This window comes from Amborella trichopoda, chromosome 9 (assembly GCF_054954075.1).
Source record: "Amborella trichopoda isolate Santa Cruz 75 chromosome 9, AtrichopodaSantaCruz75HAP2 v2.0, whole genome shotgun sequence".
NCBI classification, from domain to species: domain Eukaryota; kingdom Viridiplantae; phylum Streptophyta; class Magnoliopsida; order Amborellales; family Amborellaceae; genus Amborella; species Amborella trichopoda.
The window spans coordinates 21,989,669-22,017,502 of record NC_142344.1 but is presented as its reverse complement, the minus strand read 5'-3'; the positions used below and the strand labels follow the sequence as shown (position 1 = coordinate 22,017,502).

The 27,834-nt window shown below is 35.3% G+C and overlaps 1 protein-coding gene across 1 annotated transcript; it reads left to right on the top strand.

Moving 5' to 3' along the window:
* Positions 1 to 5,856: 5,856 nt before the first annotated feature.
* On the top strand, positions 5,857 to 27,648 carry LOC18436449 (ABC transporter B family member 19). Its single transcript, XM_088845803.1, has 10 exons — positions 5,857 to 6,489; positions 9,015 to 9,069; positions 9,561 to 9,736; positions 13,442 to 13,642; positions 17,378 to 17,637; positions 20,882 to 21,195; positions 21,957 to 22,180; positions 22,273 to 22,682; positions 22,861 to 23,378; positions 26,050 to 27,648. The coding sequence occupies exons 1-10, from the start codon at positions 5,998 to 6,000 to the stop codon at positions 27,525 to 27,527; spliced, it is 4,128 nt and encodes a 1,375-aa protein (XP_088701929.1). The 5' UTR covers positions 5,857 to 5,997; the 3' UTR covers positions 27,528 to 27,648.
* Positions 27,649 to 27,834: the final 186 nt, after the last annotated feature.

Genomic DNA, 27,834 nt, shown 5'->3' with positions numbered 1-27,834 from the left:
ATCCGTAGGTTTGATTCAGGTGATTCTTAAACAGTTGGAAAGATCTCAGGCTCTACGTCAAGTTGGGATAAGATTTGGGTAGTTTTGGAGCAATAAAAGTGGGTCTAAGTTGCCTGCGGTCTACTAAAGTTTATGTGGTCCTTTGGGTTCAGAATTGAGGTTTTTAGGAGTTCCCTTAGCCAGAATTTCGAGGGGGGTGTCTATAGTTGCCCCTCTTTAGAATTCACCTAGGGCACCAGGTGAATGGGAAAGAAGTGGACACCTGAGACACGGTGGGAAGGAAAACCTTTTTCGAGAGATCGTTCTTTTGAATGACCAGTACCCTTTGGGTAGGTGGTATGCCGATGGATGTTTTTGATCCGTAAGCCATCAAATTGGCACTGCTATCTTTGAGTCAGTGCGGTTAAAGGGTATCCGACAATCAAGATCTGAAGTGACAGTCAATAGGAACCATGTTATCTTTGAGTCGGTGACACTTGTTGTTGTAGTTACTCCACTACTACATGGGAAGCTGCCAGTGTAGATATCGTTGACTTTGGACCTCTTTCTTAGGGTAAGATTCTTCAATCGAATGAGATTTTGATTTAGAAGAAATGATGGGATGAATTTCTAGCTAATTGAACTTCTTGTTCGCCTTCTATCCTGATTCCTAGTATCCACAAGTTCAAGCATTTTGGTACGGGAACATATGGGTTGGTCGTTGAGATCATTTTCTTCTGCTTCATTTTATTATTATTATTATTATTATTATTATTATTGTTATTATTATTATTATTGTTATTATTATTATTATTATTATTATTATTATTTTCTATTTTTCAACTCCTTAGGTTGTTAATACCACATAGTAGAATGCCTAAGCAGAGCATGGATGCCCCACTTGGCTTATTTGAAAGAGTGGAGTAAGTGATCACCCCACGCATTTTTGGTAATCTTTTTTAGTTGCAACTTCATGTTGCTCTTGAGGAGTATGTCACCTCGAGGTATGTTGGGAGTCGTCAGATAAGGCATGGGCCTCAGCAGTTGCACCTGCTTTATTTTAAACATCAAGTGAGGGTGCCCCTATCAAGTGGTTTGGCAGGGCTGCCCCTGTAGGGTCTTCTCCATTTGATGAGACAATCAGTATCTTAGATGGGACCGCCTCCATAATATTTTCATCAGATGGGGCGATCCCTATCAAACTGGTGGATAGGACTGCCCCTGTTGGATCTTCCGTTTTTCTTTGAATGTGGGGTGCCTCAAGTAATGGAGTCATGCCCCTGCCTATATCATTTTCTTTGGATCCTTTCTCTTCAGGGAATAATATGATTTGATTTTTAATGTCTGGTTCTTCATCCCATATAGGCGGGTTATTAAAAAAATTATGTGAAAGTGGCCCAGGCGGCCTAAGGGTTTGATTTCTTGTAACTCTTCCAGAGGTTTTAAATCTTCAAGAATGATCAAATTTGGATCCTTCGCTTCTTCGGTATTGATTGTTAGATCAATCATAGTAACTGATGTAATTGGCTGCTTTAGGCTTAGCTCTTCATCCCAAATAGGTGGATCTGCTAAGAAGTCAAGTGAAGGTGGCCCAGGTGGGCCTCTTAGGATTTCTAGAGGTTCAATTTCTTTTATCCATTCTTGAGGGGACGGATCTACTTTTGGGTTCACATTCAGGGATAGTTCAATTGAATCCTCTAGGCTTGACTCTTTTGTTTCTTCGTGGATTGCAATGTCGAGATTAAGGAATTCCTCCCAATTGTAGTCTTGATAATCCCTAGATCTCGGTTGAGCTTATGGATGACTTGAGCCTCATGTGGGCCACCCACTACACTTATTTGAAAGATGTGATCATTTTCTTTTGTGGTGATATGTATCACAAGGATGTCTTGAATTTTTTGTGCGCTCGTTTTTTCGCCAAGAATTGAGATTTTTCTTGTACGTTCCTCATTTTTTTGAGTTTCAAAATTTTGGCTACAGTTACTCTCCTCAATTTGAATTTGAGAATCTATAAACTCAAGATTTGGATCATCTACCCCTGCCCTGCTATCTAGGATAGGGGTGTCTTGAGCCTGCTGCAAGTTTATTCCTTCTACTTCAATTGGAACTTCTTGTGCGGAAGTTTGTTCTTTTATTCTCTTTTGAATCATGGACCTTGGGCTAAGACAATCATTGGCATTTTTTTTATGAAATTCCTTAGCCACAAGGTTTTGGCTATACTCATGCTCATCTGGTACTTTTTTTCATAGGGAGGATAATTTGGTCCCTTTGTGTCTTTATATTCTCAACTTTTTGCTTTTCTCTATTAGTTGGGGTGTTAATCTAATTAAAACAAGAGTTGTTTGCTTTCTCTGAATGTAATTAATAAGGTATCTGAAGACACCTTTGAACCAATTTACTCAAAAATAAATTAAAAAAACTCTGCATAGGGCTAATCGCCTAAGCAGGTTGCGGCGTTTGAGCATTTTTTGAGCCACATTTGCACTATCACTCTTTGGGCTCTAGAGATTGCCCAACATCATGCGGCGACTCCACTAGGGATTGGTGCTCCTCTTCCCTTTTTGGTTTCCTCTCAATCGAGTTGAGGACAAATGGAATCGAGCTCCTCCTTGAAGGAAGAAGTTACCCTTCTAGTAGGAACCTTGCAGATGCCTCAGTAGCCTATGGCCACATCTCCGATTGCAGATTGAGCGGCTATTTGTGCTTGTGTCACTATGCCTCATTCTAAAAAGGCGGCCAACCAAGAAAATACACATACTCAACCGTGTCCATTGTGAAGCTCGTTGAAGGACCTCTACAATGCGATGTCCCTCTACAATGCGAAGTCCCTTATACACATAAGAGAAAAAGATAGCTTTTCCCTTATGAAATGAAACATTTGATTCATGTAACAGGAGATGCGATGTCCAAGTGACCGGCAACCCAACATTCGACAAGTGCTCTCCTGCAATAAAACTACCCTAGTGTGGGATGACTATGGGATAGATGCTGCGGCAAACCCCAACTTTTTATGTTATTTTGAAAAGGAAAAAGTTTATATAAGATTGACACCTTATATTGTAGAATTAAGACGCCCCTTAAAAGTCTTTCGGAAAAAGGTATTTTGATGTTGAAAAACCATCTAATCGATTATCTCGACATTGATATATGTGAATATGAAAAAAAAAAAAATTTCAAATCCTAAAAGTAGTAGATCTTGCAAAACATTATCTAGACCATCCATTCTCAAGATTTTCATGTGTTTATAGATCTACTTGATTTGTACAATTTTTGAAATTTAAATTTTTATAATTAGATATGAAAATAGATTTTCCAGCCATCCTAAAACTTTTCAACACCAAATTGCATCATATGATAAAGTTTGGAGGCGTGCCATACTTTGCGTGTTTCCTTGTGCAAACCATATCCCTTTGAAAATGTATATTAGTGGCTTATTTTGAAGCCACCCTCTGCACATTTTGGGTGCAGACACACAATAAATGACACCATTTTGCATGGGATAGTTAGAAAATATCAATTTTTACGTTTAAAGTAAAGGGCAATATTTTATGGAACTCGAAATAGAAATAGATCCAATCACATGTAGCAGCCCAACAAATCATGAGCATTTCCGGAAAACAAATCATTTTCCCAAGTCACTTGGGAATGAAAATTTTCCGAAGGCTCATGTTGTGCCATATAGTATGGAGGGAGGTAGAAGAATAATTTGAGTTATTTTCACATGGTATTTGAGAAAGGAAAAAATTATATAAGGGTGAGGCCCTAAACAATTAAATTAAGGTGCACTTCAAAAATTATTAGAAAAGGTTGTTTTGATGCTAAAAAACCGTCAATTCAATCATATCAACCTCAAGATGTATGGGCATGAGATAAAATAAATTTCATGTTTAGGAAATAGTGCAAGTTGTAATGCATTATGTAGGTTGTCAATTTTCAAGATTTTTAAGTGTTCATATATTTGCTTGATCTACACTATTTTTTAATCCTTCAATTTTACAATTAGAGATGAAAATAAAATTTTGGGCCTTGATTTAATTTGAATACATAATCTACCCTGTCGATCATATCTCTAACAAAAGCATACATAAATGGCATATTTTTATCTTCAAATTTTAGTTCACTTTATATTTATGAAGGACAAACAGAAAAGCCAAAAGTAACAAGCCACTCCAAGCATAAAAAAAACAATCAAGCTATTGCAAAGTAATACGCCCGGTTCTTCAAGTAATAACTCCCAGAGGAGATTGTTTTGAATTAATTTGAATACATAATCTGCCCTGTCGATCATGTCCCTAACAAAAGATTACAAAAATGGCATTTTTATCTTCAAAATTTAGCTCACTTGTAATATTTATGAAGGACAAATAGAAAAGCCAAAAGTAACAAGCCACTCCAAGCATCAGAGAAAAAACCATGCTTCTTCAAGTAATAATGTAGTTAGGGCTATTGCTTAGATAGATTGGGTGATTATAAACAACATATATGTGCATGAAAGGGATGACAATAATAGAGAATGGTCACTTGATAAGGCATGATATCTACAATAAATCAAGTACGTGAACTTTTTTTCTTGTCACCTTTTTTTTATTTTTTTGGGTAATTCTTGTCACCTCTTTTAGGACACTTTCTTTGGACAACATTAAAATTTTAATCATACAAAATAAGAAAGATTTTATATTAGGAAAAATTACATCCTTATCGTATTTCAATACGGTAATTACAAACTAGTTCAATTTTATGGAAAAGTTATGCAATGATCCAATCCTTTTCTTACTAGATTTGCCCATTGGTTGGTAATTCTAATAGTCAACCGGTTTATCTTATGTTTTTTGTTTTGGTTTGAAGCATAGGACTCTTAGGTTGAGGGTGGTATCTTGGACAGTCTGATGTTTGCAATATTGAACTATCCTAGGTATGAAACATTCCATTGATCTAAGTAAGAGTGAGAGGGAGGAAGATAGGAGTAGGAAAAGAGTGTAGGGTTTCTCTGCGAGAAGAATTGAAACAACAGGGCTTTTATGCCCTATGTTTCACATTTGGCAGAAAAAAAAAAAAGCTCACCAAAAACCAGTCTGATGTATGCAATATCGTGAATGAAAGCATAAGCCTATTTGATGTTTCTAATATTGAACCACCACAAGTAAAATATGAGGGCAGTCCAACTTGAGTGCCCTACACTTAATTAAAAAAAAGAAAAGAAAAGAGAGAGAGAGGGTAAACCGGTTCGATATTAGACTATTGGATTGAGGGGCAAATCTGGTAAAAAAAGGTTGGACCTCCGCATAAATTTTCCATAAAATTGAACGAGGCGGTAATTACCATATTCATATATGGTATGGAGCGAGGTCCTCGGATCTCTCAGTTTGGTGTTTGGTGTGCGGTTCAAATGCCCATTCCAGCTCCCATTTCGAAATGGTTCGAATAACTAGTAGTGAAATATACCCAAATCGCAGTCCGATATTTGTAAGATCAAACTAAATTAAAATATGTCCGATATACTAAATATCAGATCGAAGCTAAAAGAGTACTATCAGTCCAATATTCGTAATATCAGATACAAGTTAAAAGTAGGGCCACCGCCTATCCAATATTTTAAATATGGAGCAACCAATATCCATCCGTTGTGTGAATCATTAGACAGCCTACACCTTAAAAAAGAAAAAAAAAAAGGGAAAAAAATAAATAAATTAGGTCCGATGTTTTGATTATCGGACTTTGGAACAAAATAGAGAAAAAATAAAAAGAAGCATGAAGTGTTCTTAAAAAAAGTACATGTACAATGTTCCAAACATCAGACCGGTATATACCTCCATGTAAATTTTCCGTATCTTTGGACCAATCCACAATAACAATAAATAAATATGGCACGAGATATAAATTTTACTCAATATTATAAGGTAAAACAATCTACTCTAGCTCTTTGAGTTTGATACAGTTGGAATAGCTCACCAATCCATCCCATAAACCCATGCGTCGTTTTCTTCATTTTTATTTGATTCTCTTGGCACCAAGCTGGGCATGCATGATGAATTAAGACAGCTAAGACAATTCCAAAGACGGCCACTCCAATATTTTTCACAAGCATATCCACCAAATATTCTATTCTTCCTCCTTGGATTTATAAACCACATATATATGAACACAAGGAGGGAAAGAAAACCAATAATCAAAGCCAGGAAAGAAGTTCCTCATAACAAACTACTAGCCACCATGGCCACAAAAGATCAAGACGAGGAGAGTGAGAAAGAGAAGCAAATTGCCTACACCAAGAACCAGGAAGAAGAGGAGGAAAAGAAAGAGAAGAGCAAAAGCCATGAAAGAACTTCTCTACCATTTTATAAGCTACTCTCTTATGCAGACATGGGGGATGTCATGCTCATGGCCATGGGCACCGTGGGTGCTATCGTCCATGGCATGGCACAACCAGTTGGGTACTTACTGCTAGGGAAAGCGCTAAGTGCATTTGGAAACATACATGACACATCTGCTATGGTGACGGCCATTTATGAGGTAATAATGTGGTTCAACTGTAATTCATCATACCTAAAGCTAATAGGTTGATTAATGATGCATGCTGACATACACATGCGAGATAGAGTGGTCACATACACATGCGAGATAGAGCGGTCATGCACGCACACACGCATGTACACACATATATATATTATGGGCGAAAATGTATAGTATTTTCTACCACAGGCTTGATGCCGTTAGATTTTTTTAGATGGCGTGGATTAAAAAGACCGCCACAGACATAACATATCCATTGCGATACTGCAATGCGGTATTTTTCACGCAAAAGAACTTGAGCAACCTCTACCGCTCTCGTAGATCTGTGGCGGTTTTTAAGGTAAAACCGCCACGGGTGAGGCGAAACACTATTCAATTTCGCCTATAGATGTTTTTAAGAGTCTTTATATATATATATATATATATATATATATATATATATATATATATAAAGCTTGGGTGAGCCCACTAGCTCATGGAATAGTATAAGCTCAACGACCAATATTGAATTTGGGCCGATCTGACGAACACAGATGTCTGGTAGTATTTGAATTTTAAATTTTTTTCCACAAATTCAAATCACTTGAAATTTTAAGCGTGTATTCTTCTCATCAAGCCGCACCTAATAAAAACATAAAACATATAATTCGTGGAAAACTTTGATCAAAATACTCCCGAAACATTTCGAGGGTATTTTGGTCAATTTATTTCATATAAAATATTTTTTTGATATTTTTTGAAGATTTTGATATTTTTTATGTATACATGATCCAAATTTCAAGTGATTTGGTGTAAAAAAAAAATTTTAAAATTCAAATACTACCGTATATCCGTGATCGTTAGATCTGCCCAGATTCAATTTGGGCCGTTAGGCTCATTTTTTCTTTGAGCTAGTGGGCTCACCTTAGCATCTTCTATATGTAGAAAAAGCTGGGGTTAGCCCACTAGCTCATATGAACATATGAGCCCAACCGTCTAGATTGAATTTGAGCCGATCTGACGATCATGAATGTCTGGTAGTACTTGAATTTTATTTTATTTTCTGTAAATCCAAATCACTTGAAATTTTAGGTGTGTGTTCTTCTCATTAAGGCGCACCTAATAAAAATATAAAAACAATTATCCGTAAATAAAAATGATAAAAATACCCCTCTAAAATTTTCGGGGGTATTTTGATCAATTTATTTTATGTAAAATATTTTTTTGATATTTTTTATGTATACATGATCCAAATTTCAAGTGATTTGGTGTAAAAAAAAATTTTAAAATTCAAACACTATCGTATATCCGTGATCGTTAGATCTGCCCATATTCAATCTGGGCCGTTAGGCTCATTTTTTTTTGAGTTAGTGGGCTCACCCTAACATCTTCCATATGTGGAAAAAGCTGGGGTTAGCCCACTAGCTCATATGAACATATGAGCCCAACGGTCTAGATTGAATTTGAACCGATCTGACGATCACGAATGTCTGGTAGTACTTGAATTTTATTTTATTTTTTGTAAATCCAAATCACTTGAAATTTTAGGTGTGTGTTCTTCTCATTAAGGCGCACCTAATAAAAATATAAAAACAATTATCCGTAAAATATAAATGATAAAAATACCCTTCTAAAATTTTCGGGGGTATTTTGATCAATTTATTTTATGTAAAATATTTTTTTGATATTTTTTGAAGATTCACTTATTTATTATGAACACACGCCTAAAATTTTAAATCACTTGGATTTGTAGAAAATAAACTAAAATTCAAACACTACCAGACATATGTGATCATCAAATCGACCCAGATTTAATCTGGGCTGCTGGGCTCATATGTTCATATGAGCTAGTAGGCTAACCTTATCTTTTTCTTCTCTCTCTCTCTCTCTCTCTCTCTCTCTCTCTCTCTCTCTATATATATATATATATATATATATATATATATATAGGAAATGTCTTCCCAACGCCTATATGTGAAAATGAACAGTGATTTTGCCTACCCTTATCACCAATCAAAGTTCATCGCATCATCACGATTGTCCAGTTCTTTTATTTTTTTTTCTACAAATCGGAATGACCTGAAATTTGGAGCATATGAACATCTTAATGAGATGCACCTAATAAAAACATAAAAACATTAATTCGTAAAAAAATATCAACCATAATACCGCCTAAACGTTTTGGGGTATTTTGATCAATTTTTTTATGTAAAATATTTTTTTTGATATTTTTAATAGATTCACCTATTTTTTAGGAACACAAGCTCCAAATTTCAGGTCATTCCGATTTGTATAAGAAAAATGAAAAATGAAACACTACCAAACAATCATTACCATGCGATGAACTTTGGACAGTGATGAAAGTAGGCAAAATCACTGTTCATTTTCGCTTATAGCATTTGTAGTATATATATATATATATCCAAGTACCATTTGATTTATTACAGTGCATGCATGGATGTTAAAACCAGACAAGGAGTGGATATGTGCAATGCTCTATGTTGTAAGGCTGCGTGATGGTGTATGGTGTCTTGTTTATCTTGCAGATTGTTCGTTATGTGTGGTACATGGCATTGGCCACCTTCCCTGCCGGTATTTTAGGTAAGTTTTCCTTTTCCATAACATAACAATAATAAAAAATTTAGTATGAAAAGAAGAAAAAAGAATATGGGCACTAAATTCATATTTTGTGGAACTCGTTGTTGTTAGTTAGGAATGAGGCTTCGGCTTGAGTGTTTAGCAGTTGGATGTAACGTTATATCTCAAGTTCAATTTCTACGGCTAAAATCTCCCCTCCCGGCCCCCACCGAAAAAAAAAAAAAAAAAAAGAGAAAGAAAGAAAGATAGGAAAACCAAAGCATCGAGGCGTTTTGCTATCTTTTTCATATCTATTTTTCAAGAAAAGGAAGAAAAAGGGAAAAAACAAAAACTATTTCTTAAGGTCAAGTAATTGAAAGAATGTTATGGATGCCATTTTCCCTAAGAGAGAGAGAGAGTGGTGCATTGGATTTTTTTGTTATCTAAATAAATTGATGAATAGGTCCTTCATTTATATACTTTGAAAATATATTTATTTATTTGTGGCTGTGTAGAAATTGGATGTTGGATGTATGCAAGCGAGAGGCAAACTTCGAGGTTGCGGCTCTCATTTTTCCGGGCAGTTTTGAGACAAGAAATTGGAGCCTTTGACACTGATTTAACACCTGGGAATATCATGGCAGGCATCACAAGCCATATGAGTCTAATACAAGATGCCATTGGTGAGAAGGTATGAAATACTCAAGGGACTATATTTTCTTTGCCCAATTACAAAAACTTTTTTGGAACTCTAAAATAGTGACCCTACACCCCCCCCCCCATCTTCCTAATTTAACGTTTGATGGTTTGGGGCACTTCGAACATTTTTGACAAAAACTAAATAGTTTTATTATACTTTTTTTTAATTTTTAATCATAACATATAAAGGGGATGACCTTTTTTTGCCCTGTTTTGTGTGGCTTACCATTTGGGCTCAACCAAACATTAGAATAAGTCTGGACATCCCGAAAGTCATGTTTACATAATTTGAATGCTTGTACTTGTAATTATTAAGTGGGATTGTATATTATAAGACCATTAATCTATGCATCAAGGATGTCATAATTACTACTAGCCCTTAGATGTCAAATTGGATGGTTTGGAGTGTGATATAAACTTCAAGAAATTTTTTGGGAAATATGAGTCTACTCAATGATATACTCACAAGAATCTGATTTGAAATTTGATGGGCAAGAGTGATTGTGACCACTTTATATTAAAATAAATAAATTTTTTGAGGAATTTTTCTTATTAAAAATTCAAGGAAACTTGTTCCATGCGTCGGGGGACGTATTTCTACATTTGTATCCCCCGAGACATAAAGCATCCATCCTAAAGATGGATGCAAATGGGTGGTCGGTTCATCTAAAAATAATAGAAACTAACAGTCCAAAATTTTCTTTATAAAACTACTATTTTTAATTTTTAAAATCTATTTATTTTTTCATATTCATGATCTCCGTATTTGAGATTATATGTCATTAAAAATTGCGTTAAAAAATCCAACTAAAAAATGGATTTTTAAGATGGAACTCATTTCTATATGGACTCATAAAAATCGTGTCCAAAATATAATTTTTCCAAAGATTATAATCAAGTAGATTGATATCCAAGTTTTTGGTAATGCTGGGAAAAGCGGTTTCTTTCATTTATCTCTACCTCTAAACGGGTCCTTACTTTTTCTACAAATTACCAAATTCTGCCTCAACAATGTAGAGAGAGTGTCGTCGCACTATTTTGGCAAAAGGACCACAATTTCTCAAATAGAAAATTTTGAAATATTATTTGGTAATGTTTTGTTAAGCTACAAACTGTTATCTTTCTTTCTTATTTCCCTTCTTTTTTTTTATTTATTTATATATATATCAAATTCTAATTTGAGACCAAAAAATAAAAATAAAAGGGAAAAGTTTATATAAAGCCGAGGCTCTAAACAATCAAATTTGAGCCTACCTCAAAAATTTCACTAGAAGAGGTTGTTTTCATGCCCAAATACCATCAAATTGAACATCTCGATATCAAGATATATAGACAAAAAAAATGGATTTCAAGTTTTGAAAATAGGGTATTTTGTAACACATTTTTTTACCGTCAATTTTCAAGATTTTCAAATTTTCATAGATATATCGATCTACACTATTTTTGAAGCTTTAAACTTTAGAAATAAAAATGAAAATATATTTTAAAGCTATCACAAAGATTTCCAGTATTGAAACCACATTTCTCGATACTATTTGAAGGTAGGCTCTAATTTGATTATTTAGAGCCTAGGCTCTATACAAACCGCACCTAAAATAAAATGTTAGGTGTCAGAGTATGTCACCCCTATCTACCCTTATATCATAGAAGTAAGGCTTACCCCTTGTAGTTTCGTTGTTGAAAATCTTATGATGGCTTGAAAATCTATTTTCATCCTTAGTCATGAGATTTAAAGTATAAAAAATGTTAGAAATCGAACATATCTATAAGCACTTGAAAAATCTTTGAAATAGAAGGTCCAAATGATTTCCAAAATTGATACTTTTTTTTATATGTTTCTATATATCTTGAGGTGAGATGATCAGATTGGAGGTTTTTCCAATGCCAGAACATTTTCTTTTAGAGGATTTTTGAGGTGTACCTTACTTCAATAGCATAAAGTTGACACCTTATATAAATCTTTGGGAAAATATCTCCTTATCTTCTATTTTTGACTTCTATATCTCATGAGACCTAATGATTTAAAATATTACTTGTAAGCAAAATATCTCTATCTTTTCTATCTTACAACCTCTTGAACCCCTTTGACCATGAAATTTTGACCCAAAAAAACATTAAAATGACACCCTCTCTAAAATTTTCTTTTCCGTTGACGTCAATCTCTTGAAGCACCCTCTCTCTTTTTCTTTCAAATCACCATCACTCTCTCAAAACTCCATATCTCTCTCTCTAAAATCTAAAGTTACAGAGAAGTTTCCCTCTCTACATCGTCTCTCTCTCCACTCTCTCTCTCTCTCTAAAAATTATCTAGCCCATTTTGCACCCCAATAAATTCTCTAAAAATACCCATTGATCTGAAGCCTTATTTTCCCCATTCAGTCGCTCTTCATTTCCAGCTACCAAAGCTCTTTCTCGCCTACCTTGGTGACTGGAAACAAAGAGCGGCTGAGCGGAAAACATAGGGCTTCATATCAATGGGTATTTTTAGAGAGTTTATAGTATATTGGGGTGCAAAAAGGGCTCGATAATTTTTATAGAGAGAGAGGAGAGAGAGATGATGTAGAGAGGGGAATTTCTCTGTAACTTTGGGTATTAGAGAGAGAGAGTTTTGAGATAGAGAGATGGTGATTTGAGAGATTAACGTTAATAGAAAAGAAAAAATTTAGAGAGGGTGTCATTTTAATATTTATTTGGGTAAAAATTTCATGATCAAAGAAGCCCAAGGGGTTGTAAGATAGAAAAAATAGAGACCTTTTGCTTACAAGTAATATTTTCAATCATTGGGTCTCATGAGATATAGAAGTAAAAAATAAGGGATAATGAGATATTTTCCCTAAATCTTTTGCCTTTTGTGAACGAGAGAGAGAGAGAGTATTTGGGCCGGCCGTATTGAGTTTGAGAGTTTGAGAATCGTATTATTCCTATATATATATATATATATATATATATACAAAGTCCTGAAGTACTACTTGAACATGAAACATGAAGATGAAGAATGCCCTTACTCAGAAATCCCCTGATCACTCTCTCTCCATCTGTAATTCTATTTGTTTTTGTTTTTTGGTTTTTTTTTAATGTTTAAGTCCTAGTTATTTTGTTCAAGGGGATTTACAATGGGCGACCTTTACCCGAAATTATTATTATTATTTTACCTAAAAAGATATGTACCCGTTCTCTCTCTTATAGTATTCTCGTTGTTTTGTTGTAGTGAACTTACCTAGGGATCTAAAGTAAATAAGTTTTGTTATTCATTTGGGGTCCATATTTTGAGATATTTTATAGTAAGGTTCAAATTTTTTGAGTTTTCTTATTTTAACCTCTGAAGGCTCAACTTTCAATTGGTTCAAAACACAAAATGAACTAAGAAATTGGGCAAGTCAAAAGTCTTTTTGAATTGCTCTAAACACCAAAGAAATGGAACTTTTGGGTCTATTTGATGGTCCATCTTTTGAACCATCCAAGATACAAAATGAATAAATATTTGGCCGGTTCAAATGTTAGAATTTTGAACTGCTCAAATACTTAATGTTTTTTATTTAATTTTTTTAGAGTGATTTGAAATTCAGGTTCAGACATTTGAATTTATCTGATGCTTTCTCTTTTGTGTTCAATTTTCGAATTGCCCCGACACAATCCCTTCGTAGATTTTCCATCCTTCCAAGTTTGCTTTAATCGAGAGAATAATTGTTGTTGGCAGCTGGGACATTTTCTATCGTGTTTCGCGGCATTTTTCGGTGGCATTTTGATTGCTTTCTACTGCTGTTGGCAAGTAGCCATGTTTACACTTCTAGTGGTGCCCATGATAATGCTGGTTGGAGCCACTTATAGCAAGAAGATGAACTCTTTTTCAAAATTGAGGATGGATTTCTTATCAGAAGCCACTGCAATGGTCGAGCAGGTATCTTCCTCATCAATCATTCTCTTTCTAGTACATTAATGAAGCACAAAGACACACAATAAGAGGTATACCTCATAGGCCATAGGCTGTTCCATAAAACCTATAAGAAGGATAAAGATTTTAAGGTTTTATAAGGAGGAAAACGTTTATATAAGGTTGTAACCTTATTATGTAGAAGTACGGTGTACATAGAAAAATCCAGTAGAAAAGAGTGCTCTAGAGTTGGAGAACCTTTCAATTGATCATCTCAAGATATATGAATATATATAAAAAAAGAATAAAAAAAAAATTAAGTCCTAAAAAAGTTCATCTTGTGGTAAGTTATGTGGACAATCTATTTTCAAGATTTTTAAATATTTATAGATATGCTTGATTTGCGCTGTTTTTGAAATTTTAAATTTCGTAATTAGTATTGATTATGAATTTTCAAACTACTGTAAGGTTCTGACACCAGCCAATAAAAGTTAGACGTGCATCTTACTTTTATAGTATAAGCCATAAACCTATTCATTAAGACATGACCATGCATACTATGCTCCTGAGGGAGCATAGTTTATTTCTATTCCCTTGGTCAGAAGACTTACTTGGGAGATTTTTTCAATATGAAAGTTTGCGGACCACTTAAGAATCACCCGATCATTATTCTCAATAGAAAAACATGAAAGTCGAGTTTTCTAACGCTTAAATCTCACCATCTAAAAATTGGATTGGCCTCTATTCAATCTAAAGACATTACTGTTTTAGTGTATAGAAGGAGAAATTATGAAAATTATTTTTATTGAGGTTAATCTTTGGGTTTGAGAGGCTATATATATATTATAAAAACCAAACTAAAATAGATTATAATGTATACTATATCAGTGAAAAAGAAAGTAACACTCAAGTGAACAGAATATAATAATCATCTCATGAAAGAAAATAAACACTAAATAGAATAATCATATACCCAGATTAATGTTATTAAATAATTAGCCCGTAATAGTTTCTATGATTTACACAATCTACCTTGTGTTAACAAAGTCCTATACTATTATTGAATACAGCAATCAAACAACGAAAATAAGGATTATAATAAGATCCTTTAAGATCATACCATACAAATAAATACTAATAATAGGACTTGTTACAGATGCCATTGGTGCTGTGATTTACATTAGGGTGAAACCTATACGAAAACTTTGATTATTAAATCTTCCCAAAAGAATGAGATCTTATAATATGAAAGAAAAATAAAATGAATCAAACAAATGAATGAACCTACCTTACACAGCAAGATGAGATGTAGGGAAGAAGGAGAGCTTTGAAGAATAAGTTTGATGGAGATTCACAACTTGAAGAGAGAGACATTAACAATGTTACTAATATTTTTTTCATAAAAAATGGTTTTTCTAGACTATAAACACCCCATTCATAGACATAGTATTGGACAATGATTAGTCATGTTGTATCGGTTTTGACACACGTGTTGGTGTCAACCAAGTGTTGACACACGGTCAGACCCCAAATATGTGTGTCCGTGTTTCATAGTCTAGTTTTTCGAGGATTCCAATCATTCTAAACATGTTGAAAACTAGGCAGAGGCTTGCATGAAAACCATGTCGTTGTGCGTGATATTAAGGTTTTCATTGATTCGATAGTAGTGATGCAAGGTTAGAAAGAGGATGGTCACATAAATTATAGAAATTTAAAACAAGAAGTCAAGAATTGTTCAATAAATGCTTGGCTGATATTGCCTATATAGGTTTAGACTTGAGAGATAAGAGAGAGAGAGAGAGAGAGAGAGAGAGAGAGGAAGAGGGGAATAGGGGATGTGAAAGGCAGGGTCAATGGCTTATTAGGGTTTGGATTATATATTTCCAACCTAATCCAGAGTTTAGATTGGGAAAGGAATGGAAAGGATATAGTGTTTTTCATTAAATTACTAATGAATGTCCTTCATTACCCTGCCCTTACTTTCTCTTACGACTTCTTATTCTTTTGAATTATTTATTAATTCTTTACCCTAATTTTTAAGGAAAAAGCTTATATAAGGTTGTAACCTTAAAATGTAGAACTACGGATACACCTAAAAAATCCATCAGAAAATGTTATTTTAATGTTGAAAAACTCTGTGATTGATCATCTCAACATCAAGATGTATGACTATGAAAAATAAACAGATTTTGAGTCTAAGAAATAATGCATCTTACAACATATTATCAACACCGTTTATTTTCAAGATTTTTATATGTTTATAGATCTACTTGATTTTAACCATTTTGAAATTTAAAATTTTATAATAGATATAAAAATAGATTTTGAGATAACCTAATAACATTTAATTCTACAAGTTTTTAAGAAAATAATATGGAAGTGTCCAAAGCTTTTACAAAATCAAATGATCTAATTTACACTGATGAGTATAGTTTTAAATTGATTTCACAAAGGTACCTCTTCAAAAAAAATTAAAAATTGTCCAAATTACCGGTCTTCATGGTTGAGAACCCAAACAACGAGGGGTGTTTTGGTAATTTGGACCACCTAAGCGGCTCGATCCGAATTAGAAACTATATATGTAGTTGTTCAGGGTTGGAAAAAGGATTTACCAAATGATCAAAATAATTGCGTATGTTTAAGACTAGCAACTAGGAGTATTTCATCATTTGATAGTCATGTGTTCCCAAACAAAAGCAGTTACTGGTATTTTTGTAATTTGGATAGGGCCGCTCAAGTGTACCAAATTATCCTAAATGCCCCCGATTGTGTGGGATTTTCAACTTTAAAATGGGGTCAATTTGAGAATTTATTAAACAAAATTTTATATGGGGTCAATTTGAGAATTATTAAACAAAATTTTATAGGAGGTAGATTTATAAAGTGGAACTTTAAAAGTAACAACAGCGAATGTGATATATTTTGAGGCCTTTATTGATTTTGTAAGATAATTTGAGCCTTTATGATACCTTTTTTTCTTTAATATTGTCTAATTGATCCAACTACTAGTCGAACTGGGTTTTAATCAGACCAGACTCTTCATTATTACAATGGCCAATCTGTTTCTAATAATTGTGTTATTAGCTCCAAAAAAATTCAAATGAGCATGGTTTGATTGGTCACAGTATTTCCAGTACCACGTACCATTCAAATGCAATGGTCGATCCCCCAAAATAAATAATTTTTTTTTAAGTAGGTCCATGTGGAAAGAATCTCTTATCTGTGGTAGGAATGAAACTCAAGATGTCACATTGTGGCGCCCCTCTACACTAGCCACTAAGCCTCAAGCCCATTCTTTAAAGTTCTTTTTTCTTGTTGGGGGCTTATTCAGCATGGACGGGGTCTCCTACCTATGATAAGAATGTAACCGAAGACATCACACTTTAGTGTCCCACCATCCTAAACACTAAATGCATGTAAACAAGGATCAATCTTTTCTCCGAACTGCTATTACACATTATACACTAAATGCATGGGAACAAGAATCAATCTTTTCTCCAAACTGCTATACACATTATCAGATGCAGTAGTTATATCATTCACACAAATGTTTGCTCTTTGGTAAAATATGTCAAACTAAATGAACAATCCATACAATATTGATTATGAATTTGGAACCACTAAAGGTTCATATAGGAATTCTTGACATAACTTTGACATTTATCCAAACAGCCCATGCTTAAAACTAAAAGTTACACAACAGTGCATAACTTTTGTATCCATTACAACATTGTAACCTCAATATGATATGTTCATTGTCAGAACGTTTCTCAAATTAAGACCGTGTTTGCATTTGTGGGAGAGAGCTCAGCGCTAAGGACCTTTTCACAATGTGTGGATAAGCAGTTCAAGTTAAGCAAACAAGAGGCCCTCATAAAGGGCATTGGGATGGGTATGTTTCAGGGTGTTACCTTTATTATGTGGGCCCTGATCATATGGATCGGAGCGGTTGTGGTTTCTGCTGGGAAATCCGATGGTGGGCTGACACTTGCGGCAGTGATAAGCATACTCTTTGGTGCAATGTGAGTTTTTTTCCTTAATTACAGTTTTCTATCTTGAAGTTAAGGTTTTTCTCATTGACCATGACTTTCACCACCATTTATCATCACTGTGCAATGCATAGCCAGACTGATGAAATAGAGATGATTAATTATTATAAACAAAATACATAAGATAAAAACTGTAAGTTGAAAAGAAAGTTTAATGGGACCAGTTTATAGCCTTTGCATGCCACAAACAATCAAAATATTTATAGTTTCTAAATAGATAATTTGATTGGTTGCACTAGTGCATTGCAAAGGCGAGAGACTAGCTATCGCTAAACCTTATTTTCTTGCTTACATTTTTTGGACCGTCAATTTTCAAAGTTTTCATAGATTAGCTCAATATACACTATTTTTTAAGCTTTAAATTTTTTAATTAAAGATGAAAATATATTTTAAGGCTACCATAAATATTTCCAGTATTGAAACCACATTTCTTCATACTATTTGAAAGTGCACTTTACTTAGATTGTTTAGAGCCTCGGCTCTATACAAACTGCACCCTATATCTAAACATCCCTTTCCAAACACCTTTTCCCAAAAGAATTTATCACCATTCAATGAAAGCTTTTTATCTAAACCATATTTAGGCATGAGAACTTGCCTTGGTAGGTGATCGTCTTCTTGTGCCTTTTTTCACCACCACTAAGTCAACAAGGCTTTATTCATTAATTCAAGCCTTTGGATGTCCAAACCCCTTTCTTCAAGCAGTGTTTGAAAACTCGCCGAGTCGAACCGGACTCGCCCGGTTCGACTAGGGAATTGACAGCCCCGTTTCGGTTCTAGCATAATACACGAAACTGCCCGTGTCTAGAGAGAACCGGGCGGTTTTAAACAGTGAACCGCCCGAGGACATCATAAATCGATGGTTCTGACGTCACCACTCTGATTCTACACAGACACGTGCTGACGTCACCACTCCGACACGGACACGGGCTGATGTCACCACTCCGATACGGACACGCCATAATACACGAAACCGCCCGTGTCTAGAGAGAACCGAGCGGTTTTAAACATTGAACCGCCTAATGACGTCATAAACCGACGGTTCTGACGTCACCGTTCTGATTCTACATAGACACGTGCTGACGTCACCACTCTGACACAGACACGCGGACACGTGCAACAAAATCCTGTGGCACATATCACACGTAAGGTTGCCCCAGTGTTTCCGCTTGCATGCTTCATAACATATTACATAGTTATTTACATAGCAAAGTTGAATACCCATCATTCGATGTGGGATAATTCCCAAACATCATTAAATAAAAACGGAATGTAAATATATTCTATTAATAGGCAGCATATAATCACATGCAGGGAGGAGGCGCGATGGTTATGACCTCCGCTATTTTCTTTGACCTCCCAAGGTCGAATCCCCTTAGGCGTTACGTAGTGGTATAATTATTTTTGTAAATAATATAAAAGGCATAAAAAAAAAGAAAATAATAAAGTTAAGTTTTTGTATAGCAGTTAATTTTTGTTGTATATAGTGATATAATTATTTTTGTAAATAATATAAAAGACATAAAAAAATGAAAAATAAAAAATTTATTCTATTTGAAATCTCTCTCTTTCTACTAACAATCTCTTTCACTAAATTTATTATAGAAACCTAAAAAATTAAATTTTTTAAAAATTAAAGTGTTATTTCCAAAATCTGTATGCATTTCATTAATTTTTACATTAATAACCAAATCTTTTATTTTATTTATTAAATTTTACATTGTAAATCATGTAATGTATTATTTTTCTTACAGTTGTCAATAATACATTTTAAATTAGATAATGTTATAAAATATTTTTAATTTGTTATTATTTATATAATGAAATAATTATAAAATGTAAACAAATAATTATAATTTCAATATATAATATTATAATGAGTTAGGTTGTAATAATTTTGGATTATAGTTAGTTAGGTTGTAATAATTTGGGTTTTTTTAACGGATTAGGGGTTTTTCGCCAAAACGAGATTTTAGTGGCCATTCTTTCATTGATTTAGTCTACTCTTTATTATAGTCTATGTATAGTTATATATTTTATCCATGATAATTCTATGATTTTTCTTTTATATGATGTAAATTTAATGGTTAACATAAGTTTATACAGGGAAAGAGCATCTCAATTTTCACAAATTGTTGAAAAAATGAAACTTAATAATGTAGTACTCTCATTTTTTTATTGGATTCCTAAAAGATAACATTTATAACGAATTTTAATAATTTTTGGAATTTTTTTAAAGCTTAATCAGACCGATTCGACATATTCCCAATCCGGATTACCGATTCACCGATCTGGATGGGTTTTTGAAGTGCCCGATCCGGAGCACCGATCAGTTTTTTAAACCACTGCTTCAAAGTATATACTTGATCCTAGCTCACCAAATGACATCTTCTTTTAATATCATCACCTCCGCATAGAAAATTTTCATTAATTTCTCCAACATACTTACCACAAAACTTTGGCACACCAAATGCACTTCAACAATGTAATTCTTCCACCTAGAGCCAAATGTAATTCTTCCACCTAGAGCCATATGCTTGGCTTTTCCATAGTGCCAAATTTAACCTAAAACAACTGAATAATGGGTTTCCAAATTATCAATCTCCCAATACCATTTGGCTACATGAGAAAATTTCTAAGATATAATATTTGTTGATCATCTACATCACAACAGGAGAAACTACGCAGCTTTCAAGGTATTTTCAGCATGTAGATATCTTTCTTTGAGAATTAAGTTCGGGATTTAGACTGTACATAAAGCCTTATATGCTTTTGGCTCAGGGAGATATGTTGAGAGAACTGTCTTGTTCTGTTTTTGGAGCTAGGGTCGCTCGTAGGTGTATTGTGGTATTCTTCTCTGCTCTTCTTCATTGCATATTTTTTACATTGCCATCAACCCAAACCGTCAGGGTTTTACACGGCCCTAGGCCTAGGTGATCAGGGTGGTGGAGCCACAAAATGACCTCACGGGTTCAAATCCTACCTCAAAAGAAAATAACAAAAAAAAAAAAAAATAGGATCAGGATTTTGTACAACACAATACCTTTGCCAATGCCTATCCATTAGAAGTGTCTTTTCCGAGTTGTGACTTTCATATTTGTAACCAACCTCCATAAAAGCACATATTTTCATATTTCTAACCTACCCAACAAACTTTAGTGCTTCATATTTTGAACTCATGACCAATTATACCCCTCATGACCAAGTCTTATTGCAGATCTCTCACACATGCTGCCCCGGACATGCAAGCCTTCAACCAAGCAGGGGCTGCCGGCTACGAGGTCTTCAGAGTGATAGAGAGGAAGCCCCAAATCAGTTATACCGTGGCTGGAATTACACCTGAGAAAATTAAGGGAGACATTGAACTGCACGATGTTCACTTTGCCTACCCTTCTCGCCAAGCCCAGTTTGTGTTGAGAGGCTTTTCTCTCTCCATCCCTGCAGGCAACGTTGTTGCTTTGGTGGGTAGCAGTGGGTGCGGGAAGAGCACCATCATTTCTCTCATTGAGAGGTTCTATGATCCATCTCAAGGTAGTCTCTCTTTCACACACACACACAAAAATGCCCCCTACTTTGGGGGTCAGCTTCATGAATCCAATAATTTCAAGGGCACAATATTCCGGAACCCAACATGTTTAAGGATATCCTCTCCCACTATTCCAAAACATCCCTCAACATCAACAAAGAGAAAGAAAACCAAAATTCATGTAGCTAGGATCCATATGACTAAAGACACTCGTGTCATCGTCATCCAACTCATGGACAGATAGTGATAGAGAGGGAATCAGGCAGTGACAGTCGCTTAATAAGTTTTGAAGTATAAAAGGCGACAGTTTACTGTCCCTTTCATAAGAATCGTAAAGACCATGACATTCCCATTCCAAATACACCTTAAATTCTAAAATACTCAAAATAACATGATGGTGCCTATGATACTAACACGTGGTCTTTTGACACATGTAGCATGTCTACTCATCTCAACACCTCGACACATGTTGACACATAGGGATGTTGGTCATATATATCTAATTCAACCCATCAATGAGGCCACATGAGGGAACTCAAAACTCAGCTCATTTTGAGTTACCCCGCTCATTCTACATCCCGTCATTCCATTTTTTGATGTTATAAAAATAAAAAAACAATATCATAATATAGTATTTTATTTATAAAAGTCAAATGTATGAACATGTCTATTCATATTGATTTTTAAACCGACGTACTAAATGCCTATGACACTCATTGATAGACACAGAATGGTGCCTAAGAATAACTCATGGCGTTACATGCAGGTGAGGTATTGATCGATGGCCAAAACATAAAAGAGCTGGACCTCAAATTCCTAAGAAGAAATATTGGGCTTGTTTCACAAGAGCCCTCCCTTTTTACAGGCACAATTCGTGACAACCTTAGACTTGGAAATCCTGATGCCAGCGATGATGACATCAAGAATGCAGCCACCATCGCTAATGCAGATTCCTTCATATCAAAACTTCCCGACCAATACAACACTGAGGTCTGGCCACTCTTTCTTTATGCAATTCTTGTAGCATTAGAGGCAAAATATGACCAATGGTAAGCGAGTAAACATGTTTTCCCATGCCTCAGGTGGGAGATAGAGGAGCTCAATTATCGGGGGGGCAGAAGCAAAGAATAGCAATAGCAAGGGCAATTCTTAAGAACCCCCCAATCCTTTTACTAGATGAGGCTACAAGCGCCTTGGATTCTGAGTCAGAGAAGCTAGTTCAGGATGCCTTAGAAAGAGCCATGTCAGGGAGGACTGTAATTGTGATAGCTCACAGGCTCTCAACTATCATAAATGCGAACACGATTGCTGTGGTGGAGGATGGCCAGGTGAGACAAACTGGGACACACCATGAGTTGCTTCAGACAAATGACTTCTATCATGCTCTCTTCACAACACAAAGCATTGACAACATCAAAAGTGACAATGACTCATCTCAAAGGGAAGAAAATCTTTCCATGCTAGTTGGGCCATTTGGCTTAGGTGCTAGGAGGTAAGAAGCAGTGCACAATGGTAATATGCAAGGTCCTCTCTCTCTCTGTCTCACACACACACAAACACACAGACACTCAAAAATAATAATAATAATAATAATAATAATAATAATAATAATAATAATAATAACAACAACACAGACAATGCAAGACTCACTAATTAGCATTGCATTATAGGAAAACAAATGACTCTCCTGAGGAAATTTGGAGCCCCCAATCATACCATAACACAAATGCAACTGGAACAATGAATGCAACTGGAACAATAACAGAAATTTGGAGTCCCTTATATGAAGACCATCACAGTACAAAATCACAAATTACTGAACTGTCAATGGATGTGAAGAGCCAATCAAGTGAACTACCTACAGTTTCAAGAACAAAAGGAAAGATGCAAAGACCGTCACCATTTTTCAGAATATGGTTTGGACTAAGGAAACATGACCTTGGGAAAACCTTACTGGGTTCCGCAGCTGCTGCTCTCTCAGGGATTTCCAAGCCTCTTTTCGGTTTTTATATAATGACAATTGGGGTGGCATATTACAGCCATGACCCAAAGGGACAGGTCAGGATCTACTCAATCAGTTTTGCAGTTGTAGGATTACTAGCTGTGTTCACACACAGCCTGCAACATTACTTCTATGGAGTGGTGGGAGAAGCAGCCATGGGAAACTTCAGGCAAGCTCTGTACTCAGGTGTGGCCCCTTAACCTCTAAACCTACCTCTCTCTCTCTCTCTCTCTCTCTCTCTCTCTCTCTAACACACACACGCGCGCGCGTGGGCACACACAAATGTTTGAAATCTTCTGGTGATAAAAGAGTAACACACCACATGCGCACGTGTGTGCGGGCACAAACAAATGTTCGAAATCTTCTGGAGATAAAAAAGTAGAACAATTTACAGTCCGTAGTTTCTACTTGTACAAAGCAAACAAGTTCAAGAAAAAATTATAACTCATTCAAAAGTAAAACACATAAGTCGTATATTCTCATAGTTTACAAATATAATAAGGGTGTGGTTTGTATAGAGCCTAGGCTCTAAACAATCAAATTAAAGCCTACTTTCAAATAGTGTCGAGAAATGTTGTTTCAATATTGGAAATCTTTGTGATAGCCTTAACATATATTTTCATATTTATTTAAAAAGTTTAAAGCTTCAAAAATAGTGTAGATCGACAAATCTATCAAAACTTGAAAATCTTGAAAATTGACGGTCTCAAAATGCATTACAAAATACACTATTTCCAAAACTTAAAATCCGTTTTTTCTCATGTCCATGCATCTTGATGTCAAGATGATCGATTTGAAGATATTTGGGCATCAAAACAAACCTCTTCTAGTGAAATTTTTGAGGTAGGCTCAAATTTGATTGTTTAGAGCCTCGGCTCTATATAAATTTTTCCCATATAATAAATACCAGTGTTTAAAAAATCATTGACCCGATCCAAAATCGGGCGATCCGGATCGGGTATTGGTTGGACCGTCCAGGATCCACTAATAAAACGAGATCCGGACATATCACAACAGTAAATCGTACCTATGAGGTCATGAGTCTGGGTATGATGTCACAAATCGGCAAGTTTGTGAAACTGAGTCATTTTTTAATTTTTTAAAAAAACAAAGGGCAGTTTGCCCATCATATGGTATTTTAATAGGCCCCATGTGGTTCTATGAGCGCATGAGCTCATCCTATTGTTCAGGTTTTATAGAGGCAAAAGCCTCATTCGTTGATCAAATGCGTCATCTCGCTCCCTATCTCGCCTTCTCTCTGAGTAACTTACTCTCTCTCTCACTCGCCTAGGATTCTCTCTCGCGTTGGCTTCTCTTTCTCTCCCAAATCTCCTACCTTATTAACAATCTCTATCTTGTATCCTATTTATTAATTTATTTGTACTACAAGTTATGTAATGTATTATTTTTTGTTGTAAATAAAATTTTTTTAAATTAGATGATATTATAAGACAAAAATTAAATTTATTCTAATTTATATAGTAAAATAATTATAAAATATAAATCAATAATTCCAATTTCAATGTATAACATTATAACTACTTAGGTTGTTATAATTTTGGATGAGCAAAGAGAATTAATAAATATTTAATGTGATATTAATTTTGGTTTAGAAGGGGTATTAGTTTTTTAATCATATAAAATAGAATTTAAAAAAAAAAATTGAATCATTTTGATGTAATATTATAGTATTAAATTATATAATAAATAATTATAAAGACATCCAAACAGGGAAACGTTTCAATAGTCACGTATTTATGTAAAAAATGAAAGTACATACTGTAACACCCTCATTTTTTTCTTTAACTTAAAAAATACCAATTTTAGAATTTTTTAGTGAATAACCAAAAAATTTATTATAATACTATAGTTAATAATTATACATTGAAAACAAAATCTTGCATTTTATTTATTAATTGATTTGCATTATAAATTATGTAATGTATTATTTTTTCTTACAGTTACAAATAAGCTTTTTAAAATTAGATAATATTATAAGACATTTTAGATTTGTCCTTATTTGCAGTAAAATAATTATAAAATATAAACCAACAATTGCAATTTCAGTATATAACATTATAGTTACTTACGTTGTGATAATTTTGGATGAGTAAAGTGAATTAATAAACATTTGATACTTTGATGTGATACAAATTTCACTTTATATGGAAATTGGTTTTTTTAATCGCATAATATGGAACTGTTTTCTAATATTTTTAAATAATTTTGTTACATATTGTAGTACTATATTGTAAGTAATAATTATACAGACATCCATACAGGAAAACAACGTCTTAGTATTCACCTATTTTTACAAAGTAATGAAAGTACATAATGCACCACTCCTAATTTCTTTTAGAAACTAAAAGATTTTTAGAGATTTATAGTAGTTTTTTTAAAAAAATTGGGACAAAAATTGCAGATTTGGCTGATTCTCCGATCCGATCCACCAATTCGACACAAGTACAGGTGAGACTGATTCGGGTCACCGATTCGTTTTTTTAAACTCTAATAAATACTATAAAGTTTATATAAAAACATTAAGGGTGTCTCTAGATGGCGTATAAGAAATGGATATTGCAGTTCATATACTGCACCCATAAAATTAGGTGCTTGGTGTGGCCACAATATCTACAACACGTTGCCCGACTTATATGGTAATAACTGGTTACAGGTGTAAGGGCCAAATTGCAAAGGTTTGCCCTTATGCTAAGTAGAGCGGTTTGCAGCCAGTTATATGCCGCACCCAAACACGACCTGAGTGTATAAGAAAATATAAGTTTATAACATGTAATAGTCACCAAATAGGAAAAATAACAAGAAAATAAAAATTAATATCCTCACCGTGTCTCCGCAGCGGTCCTTCGCAACGAGCTCGCCTGGTTTGAGAAACCTGAGAACAATGCAAGCCTCCTCACCTCGCACATTGTCGCTGACACATGTCAAATTAAAGTCATCATCTCCGACCGCACCTCCGTGATTGTTCAATGTATCTCCTCTATCGCCATTGCCACCACTGTGAGCATGGTCGTCAACTGGCGCATGGGCCTCGTTGCCTGGGCCGTGATGCCATGTCACTTTATTGGTGGTCTTGTCCAAGCCCGCTCGGCCCAAGGCTTTGCTCTCGACTCTTCACTTTCTCACTCTAAACTTAGTAAAATCATGGCTGAATCAGCATCAAACATACGCACTGTGGCCTCCTTTGTGTGTGAGGACCGGCTCATTGCACAAGCCAATAGCTCGCTCATGGACCCACTAATGAGGAGCCGAATTGAGAGCCTCAAGTATGGGTTCATACAGGGTTTCTCCTTGTGCCTATGGAACATAGCACATGCAGTTGCATTGTGGTATACCACAGTTTTGGTGGAGAGAAAACAAGCCAGTTTCGAGAACGGGATAAGGTCTTATCAGATTTTCTCCCTCACAGTGCCCTCAATCACCGAGCTTTGGACACTGTTGCCTACTGTATTTGCAAGCCTTCGCATCCTAAGACCTGCCTTAAGGGTTCTCGATAGGCAAAGCCACATTGATCCTCAAAGGAATGGAGGCCTCAGAAGAGACAGAATCTGCGGAGCTGTGTGCTTCCAAGATGTTCAGTTTTCATACCCATTGAGACCTGATTCCCTAATTTTGCAGGGCTTGAGCTTCTCAATAGGAGAAGGCATGCAAATGGCTCTCGTCGGCCCTAGTGGATCAGGCAAGTCATCAGTTTTAGGGCTGGTGCTGAGGTTCTATGATCCTCAGAAAGGTAGGATACTAATCGATGGTAGGGACATTAGAGATTACGAGTTGAGGTGGTTGAGGACTCACATAGGGTTGGTGCAGCAAGAGCCACTCTTGTTTAGCACTTCAATTGTGGATAACATTCGCTATGGGAATGAGAATGCTTCAGAGATTGAAATACTGGAGGCATCAAAACAAGCAAATGCTCATGGATTTGTGAGCAGTTTGCCAGATGGATATGATACAATGGTGGGGGAGAAGGGGTGCCAGCTCTCTGGGGGTCAAAAGCAAAGAATAGCCATTGCTAGGGCCCTTTTAAAGAGGCCTTCTATCATGATGCTTGATGAGGCCACGAGTGCACTGGATGCTGAATCAGAGGCAATGGTCATGAGGGCCATAGCTCAATCTGGTGAGGGCTGTGGTTGCACACAAATTAGGGTGGCACATAGGTTGTCGACAGTTATGGATTCAGATACCATTGTGGTGATGGATAAAGGGAAAGTTGTGGAGATGGGGCACCATTCTGAGCTGGTCACGTCCGAAGGCGGGGTATATTCGAGGTTTTTCAAATTGCAGAATTTGTCAGGGAAAAGCAATACAACCTTAGATTAAGGAAACTAGGGAGAAGGTACAATACTTCACACCTCATGCTTTAGAATTTGTTCGGGTATGGAGTTCCATAAAGATGAACAATAATGACATTAATGGGGTGACTCACAGCATTCAGCCATCAGAATTCTCTCTCTCTCTCTCTCCCACACACACACTCACACACACACACAAACAAACACACAAATGCACAGAGACACACACCAAGACAAGCACATGCATACGAATGCCGCAAGAACAATAGAACGTGGATCCCATTGTCCCAGTAAACACACACACACACATACGCACGCACGCGCGCACACACACA